Below are 17512 nucleotides of genomic sequence, written 5' to 3'. Positions count from 1 at the left end.
GAAGGCCATATAAAACCTGGTCTTCTTCTGCTTTCACTACTAAACTCATTAAACACCAGAGACGTTGATTTGATACCCTGTAAGGGATTGCTTTCTCCAAGGTTAGGCAATTGCCAATAAATAGATGCTTTTGCTGCAACAAAGGGGGTTTGTGAATTTCTACCAGAAGGATAGAATGAGTTGGTCCTCCTAGTATGAAATGCCCCGAAAGCTGCAAGATTTAAGAGGCATCCCAGTTTTAACTTGGGGGGGGGGGGTGAGCCTGGATGTACATGCAGTTCATACCTGCACTCCATAGCCAATCCATGCTGGCAAAATAAACGTGTGGGTGGCTTTGCTGTCACCTCCCTCTGCACATCAACCCTGGGCAGCAATTAATGCAAGCCAGAGGCAAGTAAGAAAAGGTGCTTTCTGCGTGTCCTGTAAAGTGATAGGGAGCTGCTACGTACATTTGCTGAAAGAGACAGCTTTAAGAAGGGCAGGGAGGGAAATTTCATTAAGGACTAAATCAGAATAAATTATTGACATTCGTGAGGACTGCCCATAGCTCAGTGGTAGCGTCAAGGTTTTGAATGCACAACATCTCAGGTTCAATTTCTTTCTCATCTAGGGTGACAACTTATGCATCACCAAAAACAGAAAAGAAAGAGGAACTCTGAAAAAGGGGGGGGGAGGAGATAGGTTTGCATAACATTTGCATATGCTAATTGATATGTATAGAGGTATAGCAGCAATACATCAATAGGTACAATACCTAGTGTCATAAAATGAGAAGGCAAAAAGAGCCCTATTAGAAATATATATATATTAAATTACTCTGCTTTTTAGAATAACATTTTCAGCAACTAACACCATATTTTAAAGCCCAAGCCTTAGGCTGCCGAAACATGTCAAATTTATCAGCACAAGTATAAAGCGTAAGTGCTCTGGAATCTTTCAAGCCATATTATGCTCTTCATTAAGGGTAATGTAACAGTGACAAAACTATTAACTCTCTGCAAACCTGCTTCATTGGTGATAATATAAAGTTTATGGGGATTGGTTAAATTCCATCTGACGTAGAAAATGGTTCAAAATCTGTTGATGGGGACCATCCAGCCAAAAGGTGAGGACTTTCAACTCCAGGTCAGTGCAGTGGGGACAAGGTTTTAAATACATGCTTAATTCTCCCATTGAAGTCAATGGGAATTCCATTTAACAGGATTATACTCTCTGCTTTCCCCTACCCATTATTCTAGCTAATGTTACATAGTATTTTGGGGGGTGTTAATGATGAGGTTGTGGACTCTGATCCGAGCTCTAATCAGCTGCAATTGTTTGTGGTCCTGGATGGGGATTTGCATTCAAATATGTTTCAAAAAGACTTAGGTGAGCATCACTTCTAAATATGCTTGAGCATCCAGAGTTTCATCTACAGAAGCTTCATGCACATAAGCCTGAATTCATGGTTACATCTCCTTATTTTGGATTGGGGTGATCAATCATTGATTGATTGATGGCGCTCCCCGCTCCAGCAGAACTTGCAACTAGTTGAATGAGTTCAGTAATGAAACACATCGCCATGTACGGGGGGGGGGGGGGTGATGACGACGCAAAGGACTTGAACCCAAGTCTTTTTCCGTGCTCCCCAGATCTTCCTCCTCTGCTGCCCTTTTATAATCTAAAAAAAACACCAACACTTCACTTTGCTTACAGGGCTGCTGCACTTGCTGTAAAGTACTCTGTTGGTGATACCCTAGGCATCCATCATCTTAATTTGCTCATAAACCTAAATTTTCATCTATACATATCAATTAGCGTATGCAAATTTTATGTACTTTTCTGTCACAGGCCTGTGTCTTGAGTATTTAAAGTACCTAGGACTGCATTCAATAGTTCCAGGAGTGCAACACTAGCAGACAGATGAATTTTAATGTTGTATGACAGAGGGATTCTCCATACCAACTAGTGGAAACCTATTGCACAGTCTATTGTGCACCAGATTCGATTGTGCAACAAAGCTACCAGCAATCTGCTTATGCTTTCTCTTGCACAACAATGCTTCACTGACACCAAACAAGAATACTGCTAAGACCGTGTGTGTGTGTGTGTGTGTGTGTGTGTGTATAGAGGTACTACAGAACTGGCCTATCAGTTGTGAGGTGGTTCTGTGCTTTTCATTTAAAAGGTAAAGTAAGTGATTTTTTTTTTTTTAAGTTAGCATTTCATATATCAACCATGGACCGTTGTTCCCAGCATCTGTGTCTCATTGTTAACTTTGGCACCTGTTTTGAAGAAAGAAGCTTTAATAAATAAAGGAAAGGAAACTCAAGACCGAACCGTAATAAATAATCATCATCATAATAACTTAAATCTCAATAAATATTTTCTCTAGATTTGTCTCTGACCGGACGCATTGCACCAAGTAGTCTTTGTTCACTCACGACGACCTCAAATAGAAATGTAGTCCTTTAAGTAAGTGACCTTTAGTCCTTTTTGTAAACCAAGAAGAAAAAAAGATCCACATTTTTTTTCATGGCGCGGCCGAGGCAGGAGCAAGTGGTTAAAAACACAACTTGTATTCAGAGAGAAGATGAAAAGAAAACTCTTATTTCTCCCCCAATTCCGATAATCGTGCTTGAGTTCAATTCACAACTTTTGTCTTGGAACTGCTTTTCAAGAGTGTGTGGGATTTTAGCTAGCTAACTGGAAGCCCTGCTCTCCAATATACCAACAGTGCAATCCTCTGCATATCTACTAAAAAAAACCAAATCTCAACAAGATCAATGGGCCTTATCCCCACGTAAGCAGGTATCGAATGGCAGGCTAAAAATATTTTTGCTGACACCTTAGGCTTGCTACTCAGGTTACCTCTGTGGTGTGAGAGCTTTGAGAGTGCCACGACTTCCTGCACCACCAGGTAACATGAGACACCTAGTACAGTGGTACCTCGGGTTACATACGCTTCAGATTACATATGCTTCAGGTTACAGACTCCAGTAATCCAGAAATATTACCTCAGGTTAAGAACTATGCTTCAGGATGAGAACACAAATCATGCTCCGGCGGCACAGCGGCAGCAGGAGGCCCCATTAGCTAAAGTGGTGCTTCAGGTTAAGAACAGTTTCAGGTGAAGAACGGACCTCCGGAACGAGGTACTTAACCTGAGGTACTACTGTACATGGAAAGTCTGTTCCTCTCCATTCTCACGTTAACCTAGTTTTGTGAAAGCTGATACTATTGAGCAGAGAAGCTACAGCATAGCTTGGGGGGGGGGGGTTTTCTCCTGACGGTGCAAGAAGGAGAGGACTTCATAATATCCTGGTGGGAACATACAGGAGTGGTGCTGCTGTGGTTTCTATAATACCAGGGGATGCTGCAGGCACGCCAACTCTAGGGAGCAGAGGTGCCATCAGCCCCCTCAATATTCCTTAGCAGGGAGTTCAGCCCCCCAAATAATTATTAAAGGGATGGAAGAGGCTAAGCCGCCAAGCATGGTCAAAAGGCAGGTTCCTTCTGGGCATGAGAGAGAGGAGGAGCTGCAGCCAGCGAAGCTGTACAGCACTGGGCAAGGCCTCCTGCCAATGACGCCTCGCCTCCTGATGATGTCGCACGCACATGACATCACAGGTGTGCGCCTGAACCTCCCCAATCGTTGACCCAAGGCAGTGCCTGGGGCAACCTGAGTAGCAGGCTTAAGAGTCCCATATTCTACTACCTTACTACTTAACTGATTTCCATTTTCCCGCCTGCTCTGCCTCAAGTGGCAAATTCTCCATTGATATTCGCCGTTGAAATTCGCCGGCAGGTATTTGCACCAGTTTTAACTGGTTTTCGTGTTTTAACTTTTTTTCTATGCTTTAAATCACTGTGGTATTTTATTTTATTTTTTAGTGAACATCTTATCGTTTTATTTCTTTTGTAAACCGCTTTGAGGATCCTGTGACAATCTAGCGGTGTATAAATTTTATGGAATAAATAAATAAATAAAGGATCTCTCGCCCCTCTGCCCAATATTTTGGGGTCAAGGCCAGTGGTGGGTGGTTGTTACTTCCAATTCCATAACAGAAAAAAAACAATCCGACAGAGATTGTGTTGTTAAGCACCTGCCTTGCCAGGGTTTGCTAACAGTGGATCGCCTTAAAGCAAATGTTGTAAGTCTCTTCCATCCATCTTGGATCTCTGCCCCTGAGCATTGATGCTTATTTGCCTTCCTGTAGAAACAAAACGCCCCTGCGGTTGTATCCTATCCAATTCTCCTGTGTTGGATTTCTAACAACCAGGCTCCCACAATCACCATTATCGTTATTATATTTAGATTGATTGATATCCCGTCTTCTTGTTGTTGTTCTCCCATGTGCTTGGTCCTCTTGCCTTCCTCTGAAGCCATCATTCCATCTTCCTGGGAGCCTTGGACCCTTCTTTAGCAGGAATGCAATATCAAACCCAAAAAAGGATGTCAGACACACCCACATCTTTTCGCGGAATGTTTTTTCAGTATGTGATAAGTGGATAGGTCATCATCCAAAAATGAAACATCATCATCGTACGCAATGGGTCTGCAACAAGGCTGTGGTCTAATTTTGTCACTGGCCAACTTTCTGTTTTGGGTTAAATTGTTTAAAATTTGGTCATACACGGTTACAGCGGACTCGCAGGAACCACTACAATACCGGAAAATCAACTCTTCTTTGGTGTTGTATCCCAAGCCCAAGTCAGTCACATTTAAGTGCATCTCAGTTAAGACACAATCCCGGTTTCTTCCCTTCGGATCTCTCCGTCCTTTCCTGCTGCTGGAATTATTATTGTTCTTTGCTGCACGTTGACGGTTTCTTTCCCTTTTGGAGCTATATGGCGTTGGTTTATCTGGTGACCTCTTCAGGATTTTTATAGTGGCTTGAATGAAATCTTCTACGTCACCAAGCCGCTTGGGATAATCCTCAGAAATATTAGCTGTTTTGAAAATACAGAAAGAAAATAGTTTGTCAGATGAACGTATATTGGGAAGAAGAACCTCTTTTTTTATACAGGCGTGTATATATGTATGTGTGTGTGTGTGTGTGTGTATCTATCTATCTGTCTGTCTATCTATCTATCTATCTATCTATCTATCTATCTATCTGTCTGTCTATACAGTCGCATCTTGGTTGTCGAACGGAATCCATTCTGGAAATCCGTTCGACTTCCAAAGATGTTTGAAAATGAAGGCACAGCTTCTGATTGGCTGAAGGAGCTTCCTGCAGCCAATCAGAAGCCACGTAAGCTGTGTCGGACGTTCAGGTTCCAAAGAACATTCGCAAACTGGAACACTCACTCCGGGTTTGTGGCGTTCAGGAGCCAAAACGTTCAAGTCGCAAGGCATTTGGAATCAAGGTATGACTGTAGTATACACACACACACACACACACACACACGCACACGCACACACACACACACATAGTGTGGTGTAGTGGTTAAGAGCGGTGGACTCGTAATCTGGGGAACAGGGTTTGCATCTCTGCTCCTCGACATGCAGCTTCTGGGTGACCTTGGGCTAGTCACACTTCTTTGAAGTCTCTCAGCCCCACTCACCTCACAGAGTGTTTGTTGTGGGGGAAGAAGGGAAAGGAGAATGGAGAATGTTAGCCGCTTTGAGACTCCTTCGGGTAATGATAAAGCGGGATATCAAATCCAAACTCTTCACACACACACACACACACACACACACAGAGAGAGAGAGAGAGAGAGAGAGAGAGAGAGAGAGAGGCATATTTTATATACTTGCATGCTTTCTCTCTGAATGCATAATTCTTCTCAGAACATTATTTAAATGCATCTTTTGATAATTGCGGCTGCGATCCTATGCACACTCACCTGGGAGCAAGTCTGAATGAGCTCAATGCATAGGACTGGTTTGTAGCTCAGTTCAGACCTGCACGTTAGAGCAAGAGGAGCAGGCCAGCTCACCTAGAAATTCACCATGGTAGCATTCCTCAAGCATCCTTTCTCTGCAATGTATGACCCATGTTCCCCATCATGCATTGGGAGGTTGTATTTGGATCCAACCCATCTTCCCTCTGCATCTTCCATTCTTCTTGTTGTGCCTTGAGCAGAATAGCTTTAGAGAGGACTCTACCCTAAATCAAAAGAGGCTTGGGGGCTGAATGTGGCCCTGCAAGCCTCTCTAGCGGACCTTTGGGCACATCCACTTCTGGCCCTACCTTACATTCCCTTGCGTGCTTTTCCTTGGACACTGATAATGTCTCTTTGTTGAAGATGGTTAAAGTGAGAAGTGCCATCTTCTTAGTTACTCTGAAAGATTTTGAAGCATTTTGTAAGGCACCAACCAGATCTTAAGCACATTTGGGCTTGTAAATGTGATTATCCTTTTATCAGTGGGGGAAAGCACTCTCTGCACTACACTCATGCTAACCCTATCTTGTTAAATATGTGTTTGCCTAGCTTAACATTAAGAGAGATAATTTGCTTTATGAACAAAACTGGATTGTCCCGCTCTTAAAAGAGCAAATCTAAACGAAGTTGTGTTGGGGTGTGTGTGTTATAGTTATTGTTTTTGACATTGATACGTGTTTTTAAGTTTTTATGTTGTAAACCGCCATGAGATCCTCAGATAGAGAATTAGTGTAGAAAATAAAATAAAATAAAATAATAAATAAATAAATAAATAAATAAATAAATGGGACTGCACTTTCTTCAAAGAAAATGCTTTTTAAAAGAAAAAATATTGCATGGTCATGGTGAGGAATGTGTGCTGGTCTTTAGTTGGGGTACTGTTTAGGGAGGGTTGTAGCAGGGGAGATTGTTGCTGTTACAGATTAATTTTTTGTATCCTTATTTTTAAACCTTGCTTTGATTTATGTGGAAATTGTTCGGTTTGGTTGTGTACTTTTTGATGTGTTTTGTCCATTGTTTTTGACTACAGTGGTACCTCCGGTTAAAAACTTAATTCGTTCCGGAGGTCCGTTCTTAACCTGAAACTGTTCTTAATCTGAGGTACCACTTTAGCTAATGGGGCCTCCCACTGCAGCTGCGCCGCCACCGTGCAATTTCTGTTCTCAACCTGAAGCAAAGTTCTTAACCCAAGGTAATATTTCTGGGTTAGCAGAGTCTGTAACCTGAAGCGTCTGTAACCTGAGGTACCACTGTACTATGGTTATATTTGTAACTATGTAATTTGTTTCATGCTTTAAGCCATCTTGAGGATGGTTTTAGCTGTGGAAAGGTGACATACAAATAAAATATATGTATGTATGTATGTATGTATGTCTTTCTTATCTGGGGGTGTGGATGGAAAGGGGTGCATAAATCTGTACAGAAACTAGATTTTTGTGCAAAGGCCAAACAAAAATTCCACGCTCCATCCTCTTTTGCCACACTTGCATGCGGCCCCCAAGAAGTTGCGCAGAAGAGAATCTGGCCCTTGAGCTGAAAAAGTGCTCCCCAGCCTTGCCTTAAACAAATACCCTTTCTGCCCTCCCTGACCCCAGTATATTTAGATGTTCATCAACCGCTGGCCTGTGAAAGTGCATGAAATCAATGAGCCGTTCTCATCTTTTCACCTTCCCGCAGCCTGGTTTGAAATGAGCAGACGTAGCAGGCTAGGAAGCAGAATATAATACTCGCGTTACAAGCCCTTCTCAGTAATGGACGTTACCAGAAAGGAATCAAAATTCACCTGTTGGCCTTCTGAAATGGTGACGGGGCTTAAGCAATTAGAGGAACTTCTCGTATTAAGAAGAGGATTCGTGCACGGCTTGGGTGAAATGGAGACCCGTCAGCGGCATTCGTTAACGGAATATAACATCAAAGATGCTGAGATCAAATAATCTTTAAATGATTAATGGTGTTCAGGTTCATTATCTTCCTTGCTGGCTCACCAATGTGTCAGAGGAAGAACAGAGGGCAACCTTTCCTCCATCTTAGAATTCCCACAAAATCTGACACTCTCACTGGCGTCCTCTCTCTCTCTCTCTCTCTCTCTCTCTCTCTCTCGGCATGTTAAATGTCCTGAGGCAGTACTGGAACAAGCCAATACTTTGGGGCAGGAGGAATAAGAACTGAAGTCGCTTAGTTAGTTGTCCCCCTCCGCCATTATGGTTCCAGTTGCATCTCCCTTATCAGTTGAGAGGGAGAGGCCGAAACAGGCTAGTTTTAAACTCCAGATATAATGAATGCTTCAATATAACCTGTAGCCTGTATACACATTTAAAGCTCATACATTAAAAGAACTACGGGAACTGTAGTTTATCTTTTGGAGAGTTACAGTTCTCAGGACCATTAATATAAACTGCAGTTCCCAGGGGAAGTTGTGTGCTTTAAATACCTGGTGTGTAGGCAGCCATAATCTCACACTTTAGTCCAAGAAAATGGAAGGGTCTACAAGAGTTGGGTTTAAATCTCTCCTCAGCCACAGTCTAAAATGTCCACTTGCAGGAATTATATTCTTACATTATTTACTGGATTTCTTAACTGCCCTTTGCCATAAGGTCAAAGGGCAGGTGGGTAGGTAGATAGGTAGATAGATACAGATATATCTTAACACATTAAAATCAGATTATGACTGCAGGGTCCAGCTTGGTTCATATGGGGAAGGCGGTCCTTGTGGTATTTATTACAGGTAAGGTGGGCTCTGAAAACACACTTCTCAGGTGTCAATGGCCAGGTAAAGAGATGTGTCTTTTGTTCTCGCTGAAAGCTGTATAGTGAAGAAGCGAGACACACCTCTGTTGGAGAGGGAACTCTACAGGTAAAGGTAAAGGACCCCTGGATGGTTAAGTCCAGTCAAAGGCGACTATGGGGTGTGGCACTCATCTCGCTTTCAGGCTGAGGAAGCCAGAGTTTGTCCACAGAGAGCTGTCCAGGTCATGTGGCCAGCATGACTAAACCACTTCTGGTGCAATGGGACTCCGTGACAAGTGCCAGAGCGCATGGGAACACTGTTTACCTAACCTGCCACAGTGGTACCTATTTATCTATTTGCACTGGTCTGCTTTTGAACTGCTAGGTTGGCAGAAGCTGGGAGAGAGCAATTGGAGCTCACCACCGTCGAATGGATTCAAATTGGCAAGCCCAAGAGGCTCAGTGGTTAAGACCTATATTTACCTTTTACTTATGACATCATACAGCATGAGCGACCCTTAATTTAAACCTACCCAGACCTGATGACCATTATCTGAGAACTTTCTTCATGTGCCTTCTCTACAAGAGGTCCAAAGGGTGGCAACACAAGAACAGGCCTTTTCTGCAGTGGCTCCCTCTTTGTGAAAAGGTTTCCCCAGGGATGTTTGGATTTTTATCTTGTATTTTTATGAACTGCCCTGAAATCTACAGACGAAGGGCAGTATACAAATGTAATAAATACTAATCAAATAATTTTAAATAGAAACAGGGGAACTATCCAGAGGTTAATACTGATGGAAATATTTTACATTTATAAATCTCAAATGACATCTGACAACAGAAGAACCCGCCATCTAAAGCTGAGTCAACCCCAGTGACACCTCAAGTGTGGCGATGGTAGAGATGTCTGATTTTCATGAAAGGGAGAAAGAGATGAAATATCCCCACTCCTCCCAGTTGTCTTCAGGTATCAGAGCCCAGGTGCAGGAGGGAAGTGGCAATGGGGATACAGACCGTAAGAGGCAGGAGGACTTAGCACCTCTCACAACCCTAAAAATTGCCCCTCCACACCCAATATATCCTACTTGGGCAGACCAGAGTTTAAACAAAAATACAGTGTAGAGTGGTACCTCAGGATACGAATGGGATCCGTTCCGGAGCCCCATTCGCATCCTGAACAGAATGTAAGACGCGACTGTGCGACTGCACATGCCACGTCTTGCCACTTCCACAAATGCGCACGATGTAATTTTGACCATCTGCGCATGCGCGAGCGGCGAAACCCGGAAGTAACGTGCTCCGTTACTTCCAGGTCGCTGCGGAGCGCAACCCAAAAGTACTTATTCTGAAGCGTATTTATCCCGAGGTATGACTGTAGTTCAGTTTCCATATTGGAAACCAACATCCAAATCCCCGCTCTGTTATGAAGCTTAATTTCCTAAGCACAAGCAGGATCTCATTCAGGAAGTGAGAGGGTATTTATATCTGCCCAATCAAGCCACGGTTAACCCGCAGGTGGATGCATATAGCCCTAGTTGGATGAGCGCTTGCTTAGCGGCTGCAAGCAGTGCTGCCCATGCAGTTCCTCCCCTCGATCTGGCTGCCAGGACTGCATGCACAGAGCCCTGTTAGGAAATAAGTGATAATGCCAGGCAGCTATTTGGGGGGATGCCGGACAGGGGAGGGGAGGGGAAGCACTGGATTTAGTTCTGCTTCTGCCTACTGAACAGCTGACCGGCATGATTCTTTCATTGTGCACAGACAGACTTGGCCGCCCGGTGAAAATGCCGTCTGATATGTGCCTATGTGTGTGTGGTCTTCACCTGTTGCCCGCTACTTCCTCCCAGAGTACACTTGATTCCCCCTCGGACACGCAGCCGCCAGACTGCATGTCGGCCTGCATGGCGCAGGAAAGGGCTTTGATGAAGCACTGAAGGAAGTTGCCACCTGTCCGCCTCTGCTCCTTGCAAGCCATCGTGAGAGGCAAAGGAAGCTTTCGACAGACGGCGAAGAATGGTTTCTTCAGGCCACTTATGCGAACAGCAAACAGAATAACGGAATTTTGCAAGGCAACCCAAATTCTGCTTGCAGAGTAAATTGCGCACGCGGGAAACACTATGCAGATGTGCGTCCTTTTTTTTTGCATAGGCAGGGTCAGTCGGCCATGAGTAAAAGAAAGAAATTCAGTAGCTGAGAGCTACAAAACTGGAATGTTTGATTTTGCAGTAAAACAGTTTAGGGAGCAAAGGCCCATTAATGGTTCTGCACCAACCCAGAGGCAGATCTCGGCTGGAGTGCGGCAGGACTCTGTCCTAGACCCTGTGCTTGTCAACTTTTTTTTAATGACATGATTTGGATAAGAGTATAAAGGGAATGCTTTTCAAATTTCAAATGACATGAAGCTGGGGAGGGACAGAAAACAGAGACTAAATGGTCTTGACTGGCTGGCATGCCAGGCCAAGGCCAACAGGATGAACTTTGAGAAGGCTGCTCCATCACCTTTTACACGGGAGCGAATTTGACCCACAGAGCAGCAGTTCTCAACCTGTGGGTCCCCAGATGTTGTTGGACTACAACTCCCATCATGCCTGAGCTCTGGCCTTGCTAGCTAGGGGTGATGGGAGTAGCTGGCCTTCCATAGAGGAAGACTCTTGGGCTCCCTTTTGCATAGAGAAGGGTGGGTAGGACAACGATCCCATCACTGTGGTGGACAATTGCTTAAGGGAAGCTGCTTCCCTTCATAGGGCTGGCAGTACCGTCACCAGGGGCGCGGGTGGTGCTGTGCTCTAAAGCACTGAGCCCCTTGGTTTTGCCGATTGGAAGGTCAGCGGTTTGAATCTGCACGACAGTGTGAGCTCCCGCTGCTCTGTCACAGCTTCTGCCAACCTAGCAGTTTGAAAGCACACCAGTGTAAGTAGATAAATAGGTACCACTGCAACGGGAAGGTAAACAGTGTTTCTGTGCACTCTGGCTTCCGTCACGGTGTTCTGTTGCACCAGAAGTGGTTTAGTCATGCTGGCCACATGACCCGGAAAGCTGTCTATGGAAAAACCCTGGCTCTCTTGATCTGAAAGCGAGATGAGCGCCGCAACCCCATAGTTGCCCTTGACTGGACTTAACCATCCAGGGGTCTTTTGCCTTTGACCTTTACCTTGCTACCCTCACCTTCTACATTCAGAGCCTCTGCAATGACCCGTTCACCCCACTTTCGGAGCCATGAAGAATGAATCAGTCACTTGGGGGACAAGTAGGAATTTTGAGATCAACCTCCAATTGGCCTTGATATTTTGTGTGAGACAGAGGTATATAAATACTTTTATGAATTAAAATAAGGCTGCCAAAGGTGGCTTCTAAAGGAAGGGCAACATGAGATTACATAGGATCTCCTATCTACTTTCATAAAAAAAGAAAAGCGAGTTCACAAGACACCCAAGCATTCCCTCGTCTATGCTCTGGGCCGGAGGGCGAGGAGGGTGGAAGGAGAAGGGAATGGAGACAGTTAGGTCTTTTGGTCAACGTGCACCATTCCTTGAAAGGAAATGTGGCTTCTCTCCAAAACGTGAAGAGGGAAACCCAGGAAAGATTCCAGTGGGAAGAGAGCGAGAGAGGAGGAGGATCAGACGAGGCAGAAAGCGAAAGAATGCAGATGTGGTTTTGCATCTGCTGGGAAGATGCTGAGAAGGCAAAAGAGGCTTGAGAATCCCTCTCTCTCACAGGAAAGCAACAGTGGAGAGGACTGTGTGATTTGCAGCAACAATAATTACCCTGGGAGCACAGTGCCCTATGCGCTGCAATGAGCATTGGTGGCCTGCGGAGAAGGGAAGTGGGCGGATGTGGCATATTCTGGGCAGGCCCATGAACCTGACTGTGGCCCGCTCACTCTTGTAGCCTGCTGCGTGCTTCTTTCCATCCTCTTTATATGTCCAGCTGTCCTTTGTCAACAACAAATTGCCGCTGTTTTTTGTGTTGAATATATGCTAAATGGTAATTTATGGACCTAACAGGTATCTAAAACCATTTGCACATAACATCATAGGAGCCTACACAACACAAAACACTGTTGCTGTATGTAGGTTTTATTTTATTTGTTTTTTATATTTTGGAAATGTACATCCTTTTTTTTTTATTCCTTTAACTTTTTTGGGGGGGCCAAGAGAGTGGGGCCCTAAAGCTATAGCTTGTTTAGCTTATACGTAATCCGGCACTGGGCTGCTGGACATTAGGGACCAACTTTCAACTTCACATTTAGATACAACTACTAAGTGTAGTTAACCCTTTTGGTCTCCTACTCATTTTGCTCCACTGATGTGGAGGGGAACTGGACTGTCAGTAATTTGTGGCAACCCTATTTCTGGTAGCTGGTGCTTCTAGGTGATTTGGCATATTGATATGCTAGAAACACAGTTTGCTTATTGCACCCTGAAAAGCATCGAATCTGCACAAGCCTTCAGTTTGCACCTAGATGTGGGATTCTTTGTCATAGTCTAATTGAGCCCAGTTAGCTGATGGACTTTGAATTTAAGCCCAAGGAGCATTGTTCCACCTCCCAGCCATTGGTGTGTCTCCTTCCGCTTGGTGAGCTCTGACTCATTCTCTACGAACAAAAGCTGCCACCTCATTGACTTCATTAGGGATGCTTTGCACTCAGCAGAGCCGCCAGATTTCAAAACAAACAGACAGAGGTTTGCCCTTCCTTGTATTCATGCAGAGGAAGCGGCAAGTATACTGAAAGTACACATGTTCCTGATTATTCGCAATGGCAAGAATGCTGATGGAATCACTAGAGTTAAGGAATCCCAGCACTCCTTTGGAACCAGGCATGTAGAGACTTCTGGTTCACGTGCAACCTCCTTATAAGAAAGAGGAGAGGGCAAGCAAGTAGAAAAGTCAGTGGTGGCCCCACAAGAGTACACCTGTGAATCTTTTTGGTTTCATAGCAATTGGACTACCATGGCGTCTAACCTCTAGTAAGGTATCCTCAACAACCTCACCAGACTGCCATTCCCAAAGTCTAAAACCACCAAATGATAAAACACAGTGATAACCATATGGGTGAACCTTCAGACCCAATGATGCCAATGGGAGTACAGTTTCATGGTGAATGAGTCAGCCTAGTCCTCTTAACTCCCAGTGGCTTCTGCATGACTAGGCCTGAGCCGTCAGTCATGCTTGCTACATTTCTGCTTTTGGTTTTAGCTCTCTCTCAGCTCTAGGCTGGGAAAGGAGGAACCCTCCCAGGAGAGCTAGTTAAACAAATGTCCAGACTTGGTGCCAGGACAACCAAAAGCATTTTTTCAGTAGTTAAGACGGATAGAAGTTGAAAGAAGGAAAGGGAACTTTTTCTTACAGTCCATTTGGCCAGCATAAGGAGTCAGCAGCCGGTTGGAGGTGTGATCGTCTTCAGTTCCCTCTAGCACTGAGCGGGTCTGGCCATCAGGAAGAGGAAAGGTGGAGATTGTGTTGAGTAGCAACATGCAGACAGCCACCACATCCCATAACTTCATCTTAGATTTCCTTCCAGCACAGGACCCTGGCAAACAGGAGAGAGACATGACATTAGTGTTTGCATCTTCTCTATTGATCCCATCCATACTGCTCCATGGCTCAGTGGCAGAGCATCTGAATGCAGAGAAGGTTCCAGCTTCAATTCCCAGCATCTCCAAGTAGGGTTGGGAGAGACTTCCTGCCTGAAACCCCAGAAAGCCGCTGCCTGTCTGTGGACAATACTGAGCTAGATGGACCAGTAGTGTGGCTTATATGTTCTTATGCCATGTGCCAATCCCTGGCCTCTATCTCATATCCCCATCTTGGCAGTCTTCTGGGGCTAGAACGCTGCCGTTTCCATCTTCCCTTACAATAACAAACACAGTGCTTGGCGCTGAGGCCATGTTTATTAGAAGCAAGCAATAACTCGTCTTGCTGGCCCTGGTTCTGTGACTCAGCTGCTGGTCAGGGAGGAGAAAGGAGGTCAGCACGCGCTTTAAAGAGCCGTTGAAAGGAACCCAACAATGTCTTCTCAAAGGCTGCTGCCAGACAGTGGATCTGTTCAGGTGCTAACTGTTGATGGCCAACCTCAAAGGCCTTCCCTGGTCTCTGTTTCTATCTTCCAAACCTTACGCTTTGTCTTTAAACCGAGCTTGGAGCAGACAACCCTTCAGATACACAGCAAACACCAACACACACACACACCCTGCTCCATCAACAGCAACTTCCCAAGTGACACGGGCGCTTGAGTTTCCCTCACACCCATTGCCAGCATGTCTGGTTACTGTGTTCATATAGGAGAGAAAGTGTCATGAATACTATTTTTGAAAAATCAACCGTACCTTTTAGTATCATTGTTTATTCATTTCCACTCCACCTTCCTCCCTTGCAAGGAGCTCAAGGTGGTGTACATGTCTCTCCCCTTCCTCATTTAATCCTCACAACAACCTTGTGAGGTAGGTTAGGCTAAGAGGCAGTGACTGGCCTAAGGCCACCCAGCAAGTGGGGATTCAAACCCTGGTCTCCCAGCTCTGACACTCTAACTAGGCTGCACATTTATATTAGAGACACAGGAAACCCAAAAGCTAATGAACAAAAAACAGGCAAGGTAAATGTCACGTGTAAAAACAATCATGCAGAGCTTTCTGCAGCACTTGACTGTGGCCTGTCTTCAGCCCCATGAAGTAATAATTGAGCACACACAGAACATCCTTCTCTTGTCACAATGAGCAGTCTACTCAGGGCTGCCCAAGGCATTGGGCTGCCTGAGCCCCCCCGGGCATTCTCTTAAGGGTGTATTCATGATTATTTGTGCTCAGGATTATATCAGGTTGGAGGGGGGAAGAATGATTATTGGTTTGTAGGGTTTTTTGTTCTTGCTTTTATCATGTATTTTGTGCTTTTATATTGTATTTTTTTACGTTGTGAACCACCCTGAGATCTGAGGCTGATGAGTGGCATAGAAATTTAATAAATAATAATAATAATCAATCTGCTTCAAAATAGCATTTGTATGGGCAAAAGTTTCAGGGTGGACATACTGCTTCATTTCCAATCAGAACATGGCAGCAGGACATTTTGCGTATTAAGTTTTAATCCAAACATGCATGTAGAACCTTTTCTTCAATTACATGGGATTGGAAATGGGGGGAAAACCCAACACCCCCCAAATGCAACCAAACAAGAGAGATTTAAACATCATATACATAAAAACACGGAACTTGTTTCAGCCATGTTTAAGCATAGTGCTTAAAAATCACTATTCTTTTTTTAAAAATCCTTGTATTTTGCAGGATTTTAGCACAATTTTCTCCTATTACAGAAATTTCTGTAAGACTTCTACCCAATATATTCATATTTGTGCAAACAATTTTGCCCAACAGAATGCATTTTTGTCCATCATATTTTTTACTAACATCTGCATTTTAAAGTGCAGCTCCCTGATACATGCATTTTGGACTCACTGTTTAGTTAGAGGACTGTTACAAAATACAGAGAAGTGCAAATTTCAAATGATAGCTGCATTTCAGTTCTCGTACTGGTTCGAGAAGTGCAAATTACAGTGGTACCTCGGGTTAAGTACCAGTACTTAATTCATTCTGGAGGTCCGTACTTAACCTGAAACTGCTCTTAACCCGAAGCACCACTTTAGCTCATGAGGCCTCCTGCTGCCACTGCTGCATGATTTCTGTTCTCATCCTGAAGCAAAGTTCTTAACCCAAGGTACTATATCTGGGTTAGTGGAGTCTGTAACCTGAAGCATATGTAACCTGAAGCGTATGTAACCCGAGGTACCACTGTACATGCTTCCTCATTAAAATGCAAAATGTTAGAATATCTCTTCTGCCCCATTGCCAGTAGTGGGTTGGGCAACATGTGTGTGTTGCAACAACTAATGTGGTTTTAAGTGCTTTAGCCGAAAGCTTCCAAGTTTGTGGCGAACAAGAAAAAGGAAGAGTTGGGAATGGCCCAATGGAAATAATCAGTAGGAAGGCTCTGACCTGGGTCTTCTTCCTCCCATGGTAGAAAGAACCCCCTCCTGAGTAGGATACCTGCTCAGAACTGTGCAGTTAAACTTGCTCTCTCAGTAAGTGGAAGCAACGTAATACTGTACTGGCAAGGCAGGTAAGCAAAAAAGCCCCATTGTGCCCCACTGACCCCTACTGTTAGTTGGTATGGGAGAGACCCTTTGCACATGCTCAAACTGGACTCCCCATTGTGCATTAGCACTGGGATTCAGAACAGCTTCCGTAGCTTAAGGTTTGCCCCTGGTTCCGCATGTTTTCGATATATATATATATATTTAAAGGGGGAATTCAGATTGGGTTACATTTAAAGGGCCTTTGATACGTAAACTTTACAGAAAGTGGGATACTTTGGCTTTCACATCAAAGTAGCAGTGATTTGGCAACTTTCAGTCATAAAGTGTTATATAGGCACCAGTCGGGCCTGGTAAAGTGAAGAGAGAAAGAGGGAGGGAAGGGAGAACAGGAGGAGGCATCTGCAAAACTGGAAGGACGTGTAACTCTCTCTTGGCTGAGTTTTCCAATCCTAGTTGAAACTATTATCCGCCTTGCAAACGGGCAATCTGGGACCAATCAGGCATTTCCCATCCTTTCAGCTTGCTCACCAAGAGCAGGCTGGTGTGTGGACTGCATTAAATTCCACTGTAAATATTTCAGAACATAGTTCTAGCAGAGAGGCATTTCTGTCTTTCTTGGAAAGTTCTGCCCAAGCGGATCTGAGGTCAGGGGCAAAGGAAACCGGAGCACTTGCAGGTGCTTAATTAGAGCCAGGGTGGATCCCCTCCCCGCCCCTGCAAGCAAACCTGTTTACACTGTAAAAAAAAAAGGACTTATTTCTGCAAGGCTTAGTTAGTTCTGCCACAATAAAAAAATCAGCACTATTGCGCTTGTGCAGAGTGCCTTTC

At 44.4% G+C, this 17512-nt stretch overlaps 1 protein-coding gene across 1 annotated transcript in view; it reads right to left on the bottom strand.

Moving 5' to 3' along the window:
• Positions 1–247: 247 nt before the first annotated feature.
• GDNF (glial cell derived neurotrophic factor) overlaps positions 248–17512 on the bottom strand; it is a 29518-nt gene continuing 12253 nt past the window's right edge. Inside the window, exons 2-4 of the mRNA XM_083703727.1 lie at positions 13946–14128; positions 1592–4932; positions 248–1519 (exon numbers count right to left, since the gene is read on the bottom strand). Coding sequence (XP_083559853.1) covers positions 4439–4932; positions 13946–14102 — 651 coding nt within the window. The 5' untranslated portion in view covers positions 14103–14128 and the 3' untranslated portion in view covers positions 248–1519; positions 1592–4438. The remainder of the gene's footprint in view (positions 1520–1591; positions 4933–13945; positions 14129–17512) is intronic.

The sequence above is a fragment of the Podarcis gaigeae genome, assembly GCF_964106915.1.
Source record: "Podarcis gaigeae genome assembly, chromosome: 11".
NCBI lineage: Eukaryota > Metazoa > Chordata > Lepidosauria > Squamata > Lacertidae > Podarcis > Podarcis gaigeae.
The sequence above is the reverse complement of the archived record's forward strand: the minus strand, read 5'-3'. Positions and strand labels throughout refer to the sequence as shown.